This window comes from Erpetoichthys calabaricus, chromosome 3 (assembly GCF_900747795.2).
Source record: "Erpetoichthys calabaricus chromosome 3, fErpCal1.3, whole genome shotgun sequence".
Taxonomy (NCBI): domain Eukaryota; kingdom Metazoa; phylum Chordata; class Cladistia; order Polypteriformes; family Polypteridae; genus Erpetoichthys; species Erpetoichthys calabaricus.
The window spans coordinates 306,285,224-306,302,369 of record NC_041396.2 but is presented as its reverse complement, the minus strand read 5'-3'; the positions used below and the strand labels follow the sequence as shown (position 1 = coordinate 306,302,369).

At 43.9% G+C, this 17,146-nt stretch overlaps 1 protein-coding gene across 2 annotated transcripts in view; it reads right to left on the bottom strand.

The window, feature by feature from the left end:
• os9 (OS9 endoplasmic reticulum lectin) overlaps positions 1-17,146 on the bottom strand; it is a 185,520-nt gene that overhangs the window by 76,885 nt on the left and 91,489 nt on the right. The window contains exons 7-14 of one of the 2 annotated variants that reach the window (XM_028798671.2): positions 9,742-9,930; positions 9,573-9,655; positions 9,294-9,354; positions 6,750-6,841; positions 6,457-6,648; positions 1,074-1,230; positions 732-938; positions 279-388 (exon numbers count right to left, since the gene is read on the bottom strand). In XM_028798671.2, the coding sequence (XP_028654504.1) occupies positions 279-388; positions 732-938; positions 1,074-1,230; positions 6,457-6,648; positions 6,750-6,841; positions 9,294-9,354; positions 9,573-9,655; positions 9,742-9,930 (1,091 nt within the window). The remainder of the gene's footprint in view (positions 1-278; positions 389-731; positions 939-1,073; positions 1,231-6,456; positions 6,649-6,749; positions 6,842-9,293; positions 9,355-9,572; positions 9,656-9,741; positions 9,931-17,146) is intronic. The other variant, XM_051925377.1, reaches the window with a different exon arrangement.

Genomic DNA, 17,146 nt, shown 5'->3' with positions numbered 1-17,146 from the left:
TTTTGACTCGCTGCCATGTCAAATATGTCGGTCACCTAAAAATACTCGCTCTATTCCAGAGAACGTTTATTTTTTTTTTTTTTAATTATATTGCTTGTGCCAAGTCTGGCAGACACCAAATGATGCCTTCAGGGTGCTGTGATTGTCATTGTCACCATTCTGTCATGCAGTGTTAGCCCAGCACATGGAGGTGTTCCACAGGTAAGTTAACTCCATCTTAAACCCCACCCCCTCCCCAAATTCCCATATTTCCCGAAACCAACAGGAAAGCCTCTCACCAGCAGATTGATGAGTAGCTCCCGAAATGACTTTGTGTCTTCCTCGGTCAGCCAGTGCACATCGTCATCATCTGCACCTCCTCGGCTCAGGATTTTCACCTCGATTTTACCTGAAATGAGCGACACATCATTGAAAAGCGGACCCCCCTGTCCCCTCAGAATCACTTTTAGCTCCCTGGAAGATGAGTGGGGCTTTGGGCCAGAAGAGCAGGAGGCTCCCAGGTTAGAATTACGAGGGCCTGGAGTGACAGTCACTCTTGTAAGCGGTGGATGTGATTTTCCAACTTGCATAGCCAGCCCTGCTGCTGAATCCCATCAGCCCCCCCCACCGACATCACTCAGTAGACAGAAACAAAGATCAGCAATGAAAGACATGGAAGAGGGAGGCATAAACACACATCTCGGGCATTGCCGGGACACCTGCTGTCACAGAGTGCTCTGGTGGACCCCTACCTTCCGCCTTCAGGCCGGCTTTCTCTAGCTGCCCTTTCACCACGTCTCGGATTTGCTGTATCCGGGGGTCAGCATCGCTCATCTCCTGCACCTTCACATCTTTCAAAGCTGAGCTGCTGCCTGGTTTAAATTTAGTAATTCTGATTTTTATTTGGCCTTCCTCCTCCTCCTCCTCCTGCTGCTGCTGCTGCTGCTCAACAGCATCATCTGGGACAACAAACAAAACAAAACAAAACAGCATGCTCACAACTTAACAACAGACTCATGGGCATGGGAATGGGCATGAAATGACGCCAATGAAGACAACAGATGACTTTGCACAAAAATGGATATCCATCTTACCAGGCTGTCGAGGTGCCTGACTGGCACTGGCCCTGCTCACGTCTACAGCATCTTCTTCATGCTGTTCATCACCGGTGCCCTCCACCTTGTCTGCCGGGGTATTCAGGGTCTTGCTGGCCTGCTTCCGATCAAACTCTCCCTTCAGTCCTTCAGCTTCCTGCATGGAAAAGGAAAGTGAAGTTGCAAAAGGAAAGTGAAGTTGCAAAGGAGTAAATACCCTCACATTCAAGCCCCACACCGCCAATTTGGAGCAGCTCAGCGACGTGTAGAGGGTCATGCTTGTCTTATCGTTCTTTGTGTAAAGAAAAACTTCTTAATGTTTGTGCAGTGAGAAGTCAAGCAAAATGACCCCTTTTATTGGCTAACTAATAAGATTACAATATGCAAGCTTTGGGGGCAACTCAGGCTCTGAGTTGGCAAAGATGCCATACAGAAACTGGAGTTCCCTGTGTTTATATGAACACCAGGACAGACCTTTAAGTGAGACATCTTAAATGTAAAAAATGAACAGACCTCTTCAGGCTAAGAGTGAAGAACAATGTATGGTCAAGATCTTTGGATAAGATGACTGCCCAACAAAGTCTTTGGAAGTTTCTGATGAGTTTTTCCATACAGTGTGGGTCTGTAGTCAGGTGGTCTGGGTCAGTGATAGAAACAATCCTCATACCTGGCCATAAAATTCCCTGTCTCTATTCAAACCATGTTGTAATGAATCCCCTGGCCGAAGATGACGGAGCGGCGGTTACTGAGGCGCATGCGTCGCAGCTGCGTGCTTGTTTGTAAGTCGTAGGTCGGATGTCCGTAACCTGGGGACTATTTTCTTCTACTGGCATTTCATTTTAATAAGAACCACGTTGCTTTTAAATCTCTATATTTTGTTTTAACTGACTTAAGTAACAGAGCAAAATACAGGGCACCTGGGATAGGGGAGTGCCCTGTCGTGGAGAATCTTCCATTTTTCAGCTGCAAACTGTATTAGATGTTCATTATTTTGCTCAAATGAACCAGGATGAATTGAACTTACAGGACTTACTGGCCTTGCAAGCATCCTTGTATCAGTACTTTATGCATTTGTCCCACTCAGTTTCTTTTTCAATTGCTTTATTATGCAGTGCCTACTTTATAAAAAGCAATGTAACGATCGGCCGGGACACCCCTGCTGTATATGTTCTGGGGGAGCAGTCATGGGCTCCTCAGTACCTCCCCTGGACGCTTGGTGACAGCCTCCCTGGCTGACAAGAGTGCCTCAGTTTCCCGCAGGGCTCCATGGGAGATAGAGTTCTCCACAACCCTGTGGGGATCTGGGGTGGCCGCCAGGGGGTGCTACATGGATCCCGGAGCCAGCCCGGACACCTCTACAGCCCCGCCCGGAAGTGCAATTAGCACCGGGTGGGCTATAAAAAAAAAAAAAGGTTCAGCATCCACCACTCAGGAGCCAGAATCGGGAGGAAGAGGACGAGGTTGCCTGGGAGGAGTGGTGGTGGTGCCAGAGGAAGGATTGGTTTTGTTGTGTGTTTACTGAAGTGCTTTGGGACGGTGTTGGGCCAGTGGGACACGGGGAAGACGTGCCCCACTGCTGAAGAGAAAAATAAGAATAAAATTTTACACCTGTATAGCGCCCTATTTCACACACACAACACAGAATTGGGTTTAATTAATTTATTAGTTTAAATATGACTCATCTGATGGACCAAAAAATTAGGAGCAAAAGAAAAGGAAATAAAACAATGAGAGAAGGGCAACATCAGAGACCAAGAAGCCATCGGGACGTAAGAAAATGTAATCTATGAACAACGCCGATTGCTAAACCAAAAGCCGCCCGCAACGTCCAGTCCTTGACGCTTCTGATTCTCAGTATGCTTTTCTAAGACTGTTTAGTTCCAGACTTTTGATATTTTATATTCTATTACTAGGGTGCTCTGCCCCCTGCTTGCTTCACTCGCCAACCCCCGGGCGGGCACTACGCGCTAGCCACTTCATGGCTCTGCCGCTCGCGTATCGGGAAGCGGATGTACAATTTAAACAGATTGTTATTTTCATGGGAATTGTTACATAAGCATAATAGAACTATTTTACATTACAGAGTAAAACGTAATAAATTGAAAGAAAATGATGTTTCATGTTGCATTCGAGGTGTTCGTTGCGTCATACGTTTTTGTTCTGTTTGGCTTTAAAATTAACATAAAACTTCAATAAAAACAACATTTGGAATTACCCTTTCTTCAATATCGCATTGAATTTTGATTCTGTGTTTGGAGTTTCATTGTTACAACGCAACATATAACTGCCCGTGAGTGAACATTAAATTATAAATGACTTTTCTGAACGTTTGTCCCTGTGATTTGTTAATTGTCATAGCAAAAGCTATTCTAACAGGAAACTGTAAACATTTTAATACGACTGGCATATCGAGATCTCCTTTGGTGTCTCTGGCTCACTCGCTGGGTTTTCAGCAGTCCTTCCTCTTACGTGACTTGCCACACTTCCAGTCAGATGGAGAATTCAAGTCCTTTAATCAACCCAGAAGTACTTCGAGGATTCTGTCTTCATGACTTTCTAGTACTTGTGGGCTATAAGGGAAGCATTACTCCACAGGTCCTTCCACAGCACCCCCTGGTGGCACCCATCAGGGCTGAGATACCAAACTCCAAGTCCCAGGATGCCCTGTGGGAATCCAGGGCACCGCTACACTCCAGGGGAGATGCCATCTAGCTTCTTGGGGGGAGGCAGAGTCCAAATGTTTTCTCAGGGTGTCCCGGCCAGGCTGAGCTGCCAGCTGTCTCTTACACACTCATCCCACAATAATACGGAAGACACATTTATAGACTGCGTATTAAATGGGTGTTACTCTAACACGGAGTGGCCTGACCCTTTTTCAAATAAAAGCCAATCAGTATTTCACTTTTACTTCTATGAAGAACTAGCTGAAATACCCAGCACTGCCCGGGAGGAAAATACTACGGATTTTACACAATAAAACTGACAGTTGCTTTTATGGAGCACACCAGAAACGTTCTGAGCATCAACTGCATGATAACACATACAAGACCATAAGATTGTGACAGTCTGATTTATATACAGTCATATGAAAAAGTCTGTGACCCCCTCTCAGCCTGCATAATAATTGACTCTCCTTTCAACAATAAAGATAACAGTGGTCTGTCTTTCATTTCCTAGGAGTGCTGCGGTGTTTTCCGAACAAAGATTTTTAGTGACGCAGTATTTAGTTGTATGAAATGAAATCAAATGTGAAAAACTGGCTGTGCACAAATGTGGGTCCCCTTATCATTGTGCTGATTTGAATGCCTGTCACTGCTCAGTGCTGATTACTTGGTGTGATGAGCTATTAACCCTTCATAGACAGGTGTGTCCCATCATGAGATATAAAGGTATTTAAGGTGGACAACTACAAGTTGTGCTTCCTTCCCTTTGACTCTCCTCTGAAGAGTGACAGCATGGGATCCTCAAAGCAACTCTCCAAAGATCAGAAAACAAAGATTGTTGAGTCTCCTGGTTTAGGGGAAGGCTACAAAAAGCCATCTCAGAGGTTTAAACTCTCAATTTCGATTGTAAGGAATGAAATCAGGAAATGGAAGGCCACAGGCACAGTTGCTGTTAAACCCAGCAGGTCTGGCAGGCCAAGAAAAATACAGGAGTGGCATATGAGCAGGATTGTGAGAATGGTGACAGACAATCCACAGATCACCTCCAAAGACCTGCAAGAACATCTGGCTGCAGGTGGTGTATCTGGACATCGTTCTACAATTCAAACATCTGTATGGCAGAGTGATGAGAAAGAAGCCCTTTCTGCACTCACGTCACAAACAAGAGTCGCTTGTTGTATGCCAATGCTCATTTAGACAAGCCAGATTCATTTTGGGACAAAGTGCTTTGGACTGATGAGACACAAATGGAGTTATTTGGTCAGAACAAAAAGCGCTTTGCATGGTGGAAGAAGAACACCACATTCCAAGAAAAACACCTACTACCTACTGTCAAATGTGGTGGAGGTTCCATCATGCTGTGGGGGTGTGTGGCCAGTTCAGGGACTGGGGCCCTTGTTAAAGTCGAGAGTTGCATGAATTCAACCCAATATCAGCAAATTCATCAGGATAGTGTTCAAGCATCAGTCACAAAGTTGAAGTTACGCAGGGGTTGGATATTCCAACGAGACGATGACCCAAAACACAGTTGGAAATCTACAAAGGCATTCATGCAGAGGGAGAAGTACAATGTTCTGGAATGGCCATCACAGTCCTCTGACTTGAATATCATGGAAAATCTATGGGATGATTTAAAGCAGGCTGTCCATCAAATTGAACTGAACTGGAGAGATTTTGTATGAAGAATGGTGAACAAGACCTCCATCCAGAATCAGACACTCATCAAAGGCTATATGAGGACAGTGTCTAGAGGCTCCACTAAGTATTGATGTCATATCTCTGTTGGGGTGCCCACATTTATGCACCTGTCTAATTTTCTTATGATGCATATTGCATGTTTTCTGTTAATCCAGTAAACTTAACGTCACTGCTGAAATGCTACTGTTTCCATAAGGCATGTCAGATATTAAAAGGAAGTTCAGCCAATGAGAAACAAAAATCCAAAGAATTAAAAGGGGCTCCCAAACTTTTTCATATGACTGTATAAGATTGTAGCTAATTGTTGGAGACATGTTCACTGGAAGGTGCTTTGTGGAATAAAAACTCTTTATTGTATTTATATTCTTATATTGTGGACTGTATTGCTGTGTCTGGGGATCTCTGACGCCCCCTTGTGGTTAATAAGCGTGAACTGGATGATAACATACATACAAGACCGCAAGATTGTTGTTGTTCTTCCTCTTTTGGCTGCTCCCATTAGGGATCGCCACAGCGGATCGTCTTCTTCCATATCTTTCTGTCCTCATCATCTTGTTCGGTCACCCCATCACCTTGCATGTCCTCTCTCACCACACCCATAAACCTTCTCTTAGGCCTTCCTCTTTTCCTCTTACCTGGCAGCTCTATCCTTAGCACCCTTCTCCCAATATACTTAGCATCTCTCCTCTGCACATGTCCAAACCAACGCAATCTTACCTCTCTGACTTTGTCTCCCACTTGAGCTGACCCTCTAATGTCCTCATTTCTAATCCTGTCCATCCTCGTCACACCCAATGCAAATCTTCGCATCTTAAACTCTGCCAACTTCAGCTCTGTCTCCTGTGCCACCGTCTCCAGCCCATATAACATAGCTGGTCTCACTACCGTCCTGTAGACCTTCCGTTTCACTCTTGCGGATATCTGTCTGTCACAAATCACTCCTGACAAGACCCCAAGATTGTGACAGTCTACATTATAAATAAGAATTTCACGGAGAGAAGCACGAGAACATGTGCACCCACCTCTTTCTGACTGCTGTCTAATGCTCTCCGCACATCTTCCTTTAGATCTCCTTCATGCTGTACTCCATTCAAGGAGTCCTCTGATCCATCTTTCCCATTAACATCATTCTCAGATGTTTCTTCTGTGATGTCTTCCCTTTTCCCATCCTCTGGCGGTGAACTTGCGTCTCCTTCCGAATTCTCCACTGTCAGCTGAAAAGTGAGCAGAAACAAAATATTCAGTGCCCAGACTGGAGTAAAACCAGAACACTAAACCCCTCCATCCTGAACCAGCATAAAACAGGATTGCTCACCTTGTTTGCAGTCTTCTTCAACTGTTGTATGAGCTTCATTAGATCAGTGGGATTCTTTATAATTTTAAATTTAAACCGGTGATTCTCAAATCCTATCAAAAAACATGCACAAAAATGAAAACTTGTATTAATTTACGTGTAATAGTGGAGCACCTCAGGGAACTGTCCCGTCTCCCTTCCTATTCACTCTTCACACAATGGACTTCCAGCACAATGCCATCGCTTGCCATCTACAGATATTTTCAGGTGACTCGTTCATCATAGGCTGCTTTATTAACCCTTAAACTGCCACATATTTGGGGGGGGGGGACACCAAATACTTTTTTGCTGCACTTTTTAAGGAAATGTCACAATTCATGAAGAAAAAGTAAGATTTTAATGGAGCACATATATTTCTTTCATGCAAAGAGCATCACAATTACTGCAACCATCCATTCTCTTCCGCTTATCCGAGGTCGGGTCGCGGGGGTAGCAGCTTGAGCAGAGATGCCCAGACTTCCCTCTCCCTGGCCACATCTTCTAGCTCTTCTGGGAGAATCCCGAGGTGTTCCCAGGCCAGCCGGGAGACATAGTCCCTCCACTGCAACACTGATCATTTTACATGCTGCCAATAAACTGTAAAAAATATAAAAAACTACTGCAACAGTCTATTGTGATATGTACAAGGTGCAACTGATGCCATTGATGGAATTCAGTAAATCAACTGCACTTGAACTGGCCGCACACAGAGCCCAACAAGGATGCTTGCAGGCTAGTCTGAATCCCAGGGACAGCTAGGGGGCGCCAGTGGTCAAGAGCTGGCTGCTCAGCTCCGGCGTGCTGGAAAATTGTACTGGGAACCGACTATAGCCGGTTGCGGCGGTTTAAGGGTTAATGGAGACGAGTCAGAGTACAGGAAAGTCACTGAGGATTTCGTCTTGTGGTGCGCAGGCACAACAACCTACAACTCGACATCAGCAAGACGAACAGAGCTGGCGGTGGGCTTCAGCTGTGCCAAGGGGCATCTGAGACGAGTCACCTTTCAGGTGAAGGATATGCAAGTGGTGAAGAGCTTCAAGTACCTGGGGGTTCACATAAACAACCAACCAGACTGGGATGACAGGATGACAACAGACTGGATGTCCTGTAGAGACTCGGGGCTTTGGATGTGTAGAGCACAGTCCATAGTAGCCAGTGTGGTGTTACAATTTACAATACAATTTATTTTTTTTGTATAGCCGAAAATCACACAAGAACTGCCGCAATGGGCTTTAACAGGCCCTGTTTTTTGACAGCCCCCCCACACAGCCTTCACTCAAGGAAAAACCCTTGTTGATACAAAAAATGGAAGAAACCTCAGGGAAGGGAGTTCAAAGTGAGACCCCTTTCCAGGTAGGTGGAGTGGTAGCTCTGAGGCTAGGGATCTGCATTGGCAATCGGAAGGTTGCCAGTTCGAATCCTGAAAATGCCAATAGGGACTCTGCTTTGTTGGGCCCTTGAGCAAGGCCCTGAACTGGAGCGCTTTGAGTAGTGAGAAAAGCACTATATAAATGGAAAGAATTATTATTATTAGGTTGGGCATGCAGTGGGTGTCAAAAAAAAAAGGGGGGGGGTAAATACAAAACAATACACAGAACAGAACACAAGTCATCCTCAACACAAGACAATAGTGCAATACAAATATTATAAGAACAGAGCAGAATTCAACAGGAGATGATATCACGTAAGAGGATTTGCATTTGTTCAGAGTCCTGGAGACCTCGGCCAACAAGCCACACCCCTTATTGGCCATTTCATTGCTGAGTCAGCGCTGGGCCAGCCAATCTGATGAAAGGAGCCCTCACCCCTTAAGGCAGGCAAAGTAACTTGGCAGTAGGTGCCACTGGTGTTCTTCGCAGTGCTCTCCTGGGGAAACAACCTCAGCCCGAAAGAAGCACAATTGCCACACCAAACTTATCAGGTAAGTCTGCTCCGTCACTGGGCGAACACTGGTGTGAAAAAGAGGATGGTGGCAAAATTGGATGAAAAGAAAAAAATCCCCTACAGGAGGCGCTCTCTTGGAATGCTTTAAAAATCCACAGGTTCCCTCCATCACAGTGTGCTAAGAAGCTTTTCTGCCCACTGCTATCAGACAATTCAAAGCTTTGCACCCACTGTACTCATTAAGTTTACTTTTATTTATGCATTTATTTATCAATTTACTTATTTTGTGATTGATTTGATTGATTGATTGATTGATTGACTGGCTACACTCTCTGTCCCGTATTCTTGTTTTTTTTATGCTTCTGCTGCCGTATGCATTTGAATTTCCCCAAGGGGATTAATAAAGTTGATCTAACCTAGGGTCTTTAATAAGCGGCTGCAGGTCCCCAGGTTTTGGCTGTACTGTTTAAGAAGCTGAGCAGCATGAAGCTGAATGCACCCAACCACATTAGTCCCGTGATTTGTAATCAGGCTGGGAGTGCACTCGTTACGGGGACTTCACATGACGTTAATTACCATGATTTCTACATACAAGTACACAGGGTGCCACCCCACAAGCCCTCACTCACCAAATCTACTCACCCTGATCCACAAAGTCCTCCTCCTCTTCTATGGCTTCTGCTTCAGACACAGAAGGCTCTTCCTGTAGCACAAGTACAGAAATATGGAGCACTCAGCAGAAAATTCAGTGATCTCCCAGTAATATAAACTGCTCCCTCGGAGGCAGAATGTTTAACCTCTCTAAACGGAGAGGCAGGCTCTGGAGTGGGGCATGATGGGACACCATAGCAAACAGTGCTCTTGGAAACGTTTATCACAAAGCACTGAATTTAACCCTACCAATGAAAACCCTCATCTTACCTCCTGTTCACTTCCATCCAATTCCAGGCTGTCGGCTCTATTAATCTGGTCCCAGAACTCACTGGACGAGTCCTCTGGCTGGTCTGAAGAAGGAGTGAAAGAAACAAAGAAGGTAAATAACCAAGTACAGCAGCTCGGCCTTTCTCATTATCCCCCTCTTAGAAGTCACCTGTGCCCATTATGTGGGGCGCCTCTCCATCCTCCATGGTGCGCAAGGCTTCCTCCATATCCTCATCCACTACCACCTCCTCCTCTTCCTCCTGCTGCTGCTCCTCCTTACCATTTACGTCTTTGCTTAGGATCTCATCTAAGTTTTCAAGTTCCTTGGAGATGCGCTCCACTTTTCGTTTCGTGTCGGCTGTAGAAACAAGAAAGGGGTTTCCAGAGGAAGGTGATAGCCATCATGCCAACCGCGGAGAAATGGAAGGATACAAACTGCACGCTGGCTCATAAAATTTAAAAGGATGTTGAGCGGCATCCATGCAGAAGACGGCTGCAACTCCACCATCATCTGACAGCAAGCCTGACAACTCCTGAAGGCCAAGCACACCACTGAAGCAGCCAAGTTCACAAATTAAAAAAAAAAAAACAAAAAACTACAAAATACTGCACTATCAAATGCCACGTAATAAAAAAAAAAATGAATTAAATAGATGAGAACAGACCTCGGGCCTCACGTATAAATGGTGCGTACGCACAAAAATGTCGCACATGCCCATTTCCACGCTCACATCGCAGTGTATAAAAACTAAACTTGGCGTAAAGCCACGCACATTCTCACGCCAGCTCAATCCCTGGCGTACACAAGTTTTCCACTTGACTTTGCAAACTGGTGGCACCCAACGTCTAAGCAGTGCTACTCTTCCTGTGTGGTTTCCCTTTATTTTTTAGATCCACATCCCTGACACGGCTTTATTGAATACACTGAAATTAACTGCAAATCATTTATTAGTTTAAGGCATCTGACTGTAATGAACCCATAACCATATAATGGTGCACCGAATGGCCATACTATTCCAAACACCATAGCTGCTTTAGCGTTGTTACTCTCACTGCACCACTCAAAGAGTATTTTAACTCACTGTATCAGAGTGTAGAATCACAGCTCTACAGCAGCTGATCGGATTATCGGTATACAGCATCAGGCACACGCTGCCTCAGCCATGCGCACAGTTTATTTGAACTTCTCCCATACGGCAAACACTTTGGAGCCTTTCCTTTAGGGACCTCGTGCTTCAGAAACAGTTTCATCTCAAGAGCTCTAAACGCACTCAGTCAGTCCATCAAGTGATCCTGGTAGAAATGTTTATACTTATAAGTACAATCACCTCACTGTAAACTTGCGATACAGTTATAATATCACACAACCTGCGCTGCTTTATAAAGCACGTATTCACTTATGATGATGACTGGCTTCTAAGTCGATTTAGATTTCCAAGCGCTATCTTCTTGAAGCTCTTGATATCATTTTTAAGATGAAATGCAGTAAAGTACGTTTATTACATTATACAGGCACATTTTAACTTCATTAAAATAATGTATATATTGTTAATAATTAAACATGTGAGGACACAGTGTCACAGCGCTAGTGACGAGCTGGCGCCCCGTTCTGGGATTGTTCCTGCCTCGCGCTGTATTCTTGCTGGTGCTGGCGTGACATTAGAAGGACAGATGGAGAGAAAAATTAAACACATACTATGAAGCTATTTCAATGTTCCATGTAAGTTTTGAAGAATCGGCATTCTCATCTTACAGATGGCTTAACATTTATCACAGAGCTGATTGTGTTGCGATTGGTTACTTGGAGAAAGAAAAGGAAGGACAGGAATTGGGGGTTAGTATGTCTGAGGGAGACAGTACTGCTGTAATAAAGTATTTCATTGAAGGTCACACACGGCGCAGCAAGCATCTTGCAGGAGGCAGGAACAATCTCTGGACAGGGCGCCAGCTCGTCACTAATACTGTGCCACCGTGTCCCCATGTTTAATAACATGCTTTAATTACGATCATTAAGAAAATGATATCAAGTATACATCTTAATATTTAAATTGTTCAGAGAGCTGTAATATCACGAATGTCATGGATTCTGTGTCCTGTCGGCGGAAGAGAAAGCCCGGTTAAGAAGCACGTAGTGATTCACACACATAGAGCACATAGAAGATCAAATACAAAACAAAGCATTTAACGTGCTACTTTAGTTACAATGGGATTTGAGAAACTAGTAAACGATTTTAAGATGACGTTTAAGACATTGCACTTTAATGACAAAATAAACTACGTGATTAAAGTGGAAATTTCAAGATTAAAGTTGACATTTGGACATTTTTTTGCGGCCCTATTTTGTTTTTCTTTCTCTGTGCCCTAATAGGCATCCAGACGGTGGGCTACAACTCACCTTTTCACCACGACTTTGGTATATGACCACTCCTTATTTATTTCGGGGACTGTGTGACTTTCAGAACTTGAATTTTCAAATTTCTCCGCTACTCTGTCACTCCTTTTGTTGTTTATATTCACTGCTTAAACCAACAAATAGTACATTTTTCTTGCCTCTACTTGGTATTCACTGAAATTCGTTATCCCCGGGCTTTTGCCATTGTCTTGTCACAGAATGCAAAACATAAGGAACTATTTATTGTTACGCAGGCACGTATGGGGAGCCGCGGAAAGACCAGATGAGTAGCGTAATACATCGTGCCAGGGGAGTAAGGCGGGGTACTTACCTATCTTTCTCTTCTTCCCACAGAAAGACAGAAACAACGCAGCAGTAACTTCCCCTAAAACACGCACTGCCACTTCCGCATTCCATCCCTTCCTCTGGTCCCCCCTTGATGACGTCACGGCTCCCATACTACACTTTGGTTCCTCCCAGCATTCCTGTCACCAGTTTCTGGTCCCTCCTTATTTAAGTTCCCTCCAGACACTAGGAAGATGTCTGTAGTGATGATTAGATATCATAACTTTGACCGTACTTTTTTGTTCAAAAAATATTTCTGTACAGTATACGGGGCCGGAAACCCCAAACCTTTTTTGACGTTTCTCACTCTTTATTACATTATACTGATTTGCATATTCAAAGAGACATAATTCTTCATTTACGGACGTATTTGTTTTGATTTCTTTGTATGTGTGGATTACTTAAGGTTGTTACCGACGTCTGGTGAAAACTTCATGTCAGTAGCCCCATTAGAAATTAGGGAAACGTTGACGCGTTCACTACTTATTTTCCCCGCTGTATCAATAAAGTCCTTAGATGGAGCTCTCAATTTAACAGTCTATCTACTCTACGAGTCCTAAGCTTTCAGACGTGATCAAAGTACTAGGGGGTTGTACCGTGTTAGCCATTATGAATGGAGTGAGAAGTCAAGCAAAATGACCCCTTTGATTGGCTAACTGAGCAGATTACGATGTGCACGCTTTTGAGGCAACTCAGGCACACCTTGCATATTGTAATCATTCTAATTAGCCAATCAAAGGGGTCCTTTTGCTTGACTTCTCACTACAGAAGGGATCAAACTAACCTGAACCCTTGGTGCAATAAACCACAATGAGGCTCCTCCATAGGGTTGTGGAGCTTACTGACTTTGAGGAGGCGAGGGGCTTGACAGAGCAAAAAACTCAACTCAATTCTGTTTATTTTTTGCACAGTGTGCTTAACCGCAGAACGCCGTGACGAGTTCTCCAGAAAAGGTGTTGTTCTCTACCAAGTGGAACTGGTCGAGCTGGTTCGAGAATTTTGCTTCCTTAAAGGATATCGACATGGTACAATTACCAAAAAACATTACCTGCTTTGCGATGTGCTTTGCTTTTCCAAGAAACTGCTCTGTTACTATTTTGCATGAGGAACAGGCTACTATAACAGAAAGAGCTGGAGGGCATACTGTACATTGTGTGTCCTTTTAGGCATGGTGCCAAAAAATAAAAAAAAATGCATTCTTTGTGACAAACCATAATGGGCACCACAAGCATGCGGAGGCAAATATTTACAAAGCTCAGAAAACAGGTGGCTCCCCTAGGCCAGTTTGGTGCAAGCCAAAATTAGAGCTCCGTCTCAAGACTCATGGCCACTCTTTCACATCTGCTCCACTTCCGTGCAATCGAGGCAGCCATTTTATGTGTATATATATATATATATATATATATATATATATATATATATATATATATATATTTATATTCATTGCATTCGTAGTCTGAGTCTCGACGACCTGAATTGTGTGGGTGGTTACCTACCAGGTAACGCTTGTGGTTGGTCTGCCATTTGGCAAACATTCACCATGGTGCCCTCTTCAGTTGCGAGAAGCAGATCATGGAATGTTGCATAGTTTTACCGTCAAATTACGCAAAGAGTACGGAACACATGTTTCACGCTCATTTGGGCTCATCAGGCGTACACACTCTACTGCTCCCCTCCCGGGGATCGAACCTCGGACGAATACGCTGCGCCACGGCGTGTGGTTCGTTTATTTGACAGCCTGTAGGTCCGGAGTAATTACATTCATTGCATTCGCAGTCTGAGTCCCAACCTGAATTGTGTGGGTGGTTACTTACCACAAGCGTTACCTGGTAGGTAACCACCTACACAATTCAGGTCATCGAGACTTAGACTACAAATGCAATGAATGTAATTACTCCGGACCTACAGGCTGTCAAATAAATGAACCACACGCCATGGCACAGAGTAAAAGGGCTTCATCTCTGATGCTGATGTCCGAAGTTCGATTCCCCGAGAGGGGAGCAGTAGAGTGTGTACGCCTGATGAGCCCAAATGAGGGTGAAACGCATGTCGCGTACTCTTTTCTTTGCATTATTTGACAATAAAATTATGCAACATATATATATAAAAAAAAAAAAAAAACATACCCCAACCACCCCCCTAAATTGATACCTTACTGCCGTCTATCCACAATGGGCTTAACCCAGCACACAGTAGGGCCGACAGATCAAAGGTCAATATTCCAAGCGAATTTAGAATACCTTCAAATGAGTCTTACTCGCTGCGGTGGGCTGGTGCCCTGCCCGGGGTTTGTTTAAAGGCCTTGGTGCCCTGTGTTGGCTGGGATTGGCTCCAGCAGACCTCCATTTTTGTTTTCACTTTTATTCTCTCAGTCACGATCACCATACATTCACCGCCCTAGGGATCTGATGCTGTTAGTTTTTATTTGAAACTGGGAGTAACTGGAGATGCGAGTGGTGTTTTGAGGCAATGGAACTGGACATTCTCTGATCTGACAAACGCTGGCGAATCTGCCTTCTTCGTATCTCACCATCACTTGATTTTTTTTTTTTTTTATTCAGTTTTATTGAGTGTTCCTGCTCACGCCTTCTGGTGCACGATGTCGACGCAGCATGGAGAAAAAAAAGAAAGAGGCAAATATATGCCATATTGGGTATAAAATTAATCAGAAAACATCATCGCACTAATGCAATGTCCCATATACAGTGGAACCTCGGTTTGCGAGTGTCTTGCAAGACGAGCTAAAATTTTTTAATAAATTTTGACTTGATAAACGAGCGACGTCTTGCAATACGAGTAGTACGTATACGCTTTGTCTGCTGAGCATCATGTGATCACAACTGAGCTGATGGTTCTTCTGTCTCTCTCTCTCTCGCTGCGGGATTGTGGGTAATCATCTCCTATTCTCTGTCTGAGTCAGTGTGCCTCACTCATATACTCAACATCTGTGCGAGCGTATACTGTTTACTACAGCATTGTGACTGTGTGTGTGTGTGTGTGTGTGTGCTGTGACGTGCGAGTCCCCGTCTTGCACCACCAGCTTTATTCAGCTTGAAACAGCAACAGCGTGGTTATTTATTGTAGCGGGATCTGCTGCTCTCCTATACACAGACACAGCAGTCTGGCAGGGTCGTGGCCAAGTAGTACTGTGCCCTGAACATTTATAATGTTCCTTGTTCCTTGTATCACCCATCGACGGAGGCTCTTATAGCATGTACGCAATCTTTTCGGGTTCGCTTTTACGGCGAACTGCTACAGCACTGGGAGACTGCGATTGCTTCGGGATGCTCTTCCGCGTGTCGTCCCGTCGGGTGGAATCCCACAAGTGTTTAGAAACTCACTCACACCAGCCATGATTCAAAAGAGCTATATAAATGCAAAGAATTATTATTATTATTATTACTCTTTACAAAGGTAAAGTGCGTGTTAATTTGTTTTATGTATTTTTACTTTCATACTTTCACTATCATTTTTATATGAATAGTTTTGGGTTGTGGAACAAATCATCTGAGTTTTCGTTATTTCTTATGGAGAAATTCACTTTGATATACGAGTGCTTTGGACTGCGAGCATGTTTCCGGAACGAATTATGCTCACAAACTGAGGTTCCACTGTATTTGCCTTTCTTTTTTTCCCCTCTGTGCTGCGTCGACATCGTGCACCAGAAGGCGTGATCTTATTCAGTGCAGCAGGAACACTCAATAAAACTGAATAAACACAAAATCAAGTGACGGTGAGATACAAAGAAGGCAGATTCGCCAGCGTGTTTGTGTGTCAGCTTTTATCCCTCCAGATCAGAGAATGTCCAGTTCCATTGCCTCAAAACACCACTCACATCTCCAGTTACTCCCAGTTTCAAATAAAAACTAACAGAGTCAGATCCCTAGGGCGGTGAATGTATGGTGATCGTGACTGAGAGAATAAAAGTGAAAACGGCCAAAACTGAGTTTTTTTGGGGAGTTTTTTTTCTTGTCTTCTTAGACAGTCAAGGCTGGGGGGCTATCATAAGGCAGAGCCTGTTAAAAAGCCCATTGCAGCACTTCTTGTGTGATTTTGGGCTATACAAAAATAAATTGTATTGTATTAAGTTGACGTCACTTTGTGGGAACAAACCTTTTATTTTAATGGGGACTTGTGCCTGTGAGGTTGTCTGGGGCAGGGGTCCCCAACTCTGGTCCTGGAGGACCACCGTGGCTGCAGGTTTTCATTCTAACCCCTTTCTTAATTAGTGGCCTGGTTTTGCTGCTAATTAACTTCTTTTGAATTCATTTTAATTGACTTGTTCTTGAAGACTCAGACCCCTTAAATTGTTTCTTTTTCCTTAATTAGCCATCAAACAATGAGATATAAAATGAACCAAAACATGACCAGCACACGGTGTCCATCACACAGTATCTGGGAATAAAGAAAGATGATGGTCTCAGGAATGCTGATCTGCTCAGGTCCACAAGACATTTTAACAGAGCTCTTAGAAAAGAGAAAATTAACAATTTCAGAAACGTCTGCTGTTGCACCATGCGAGCTGCAACAAGCCATGGAATTAAAGAACGAGTTTAATTAACAAGAATTGGCACCTGATTAAGCAACTGGTTGGAGTGAAATTATTTGGAGTTTGACGCTCTGACTTACTTGGCCTTCTGTTGGCTCACTCACTTCATGTTTCATTTCTGTTTGGGTGCCATTTAAGGAAAGAAGTGAAGCAGTTCAGAGGAACGATGAAGACATTTAGAGGAAAAAAATCTTTAAACAAGTCAACTAAAATGAATCCATAAGAAGTTAAGTAGCAGCAAAAACTAGTCACTAATTAAGAAAAGGGTTAGAATGAAATCCTGCAGCC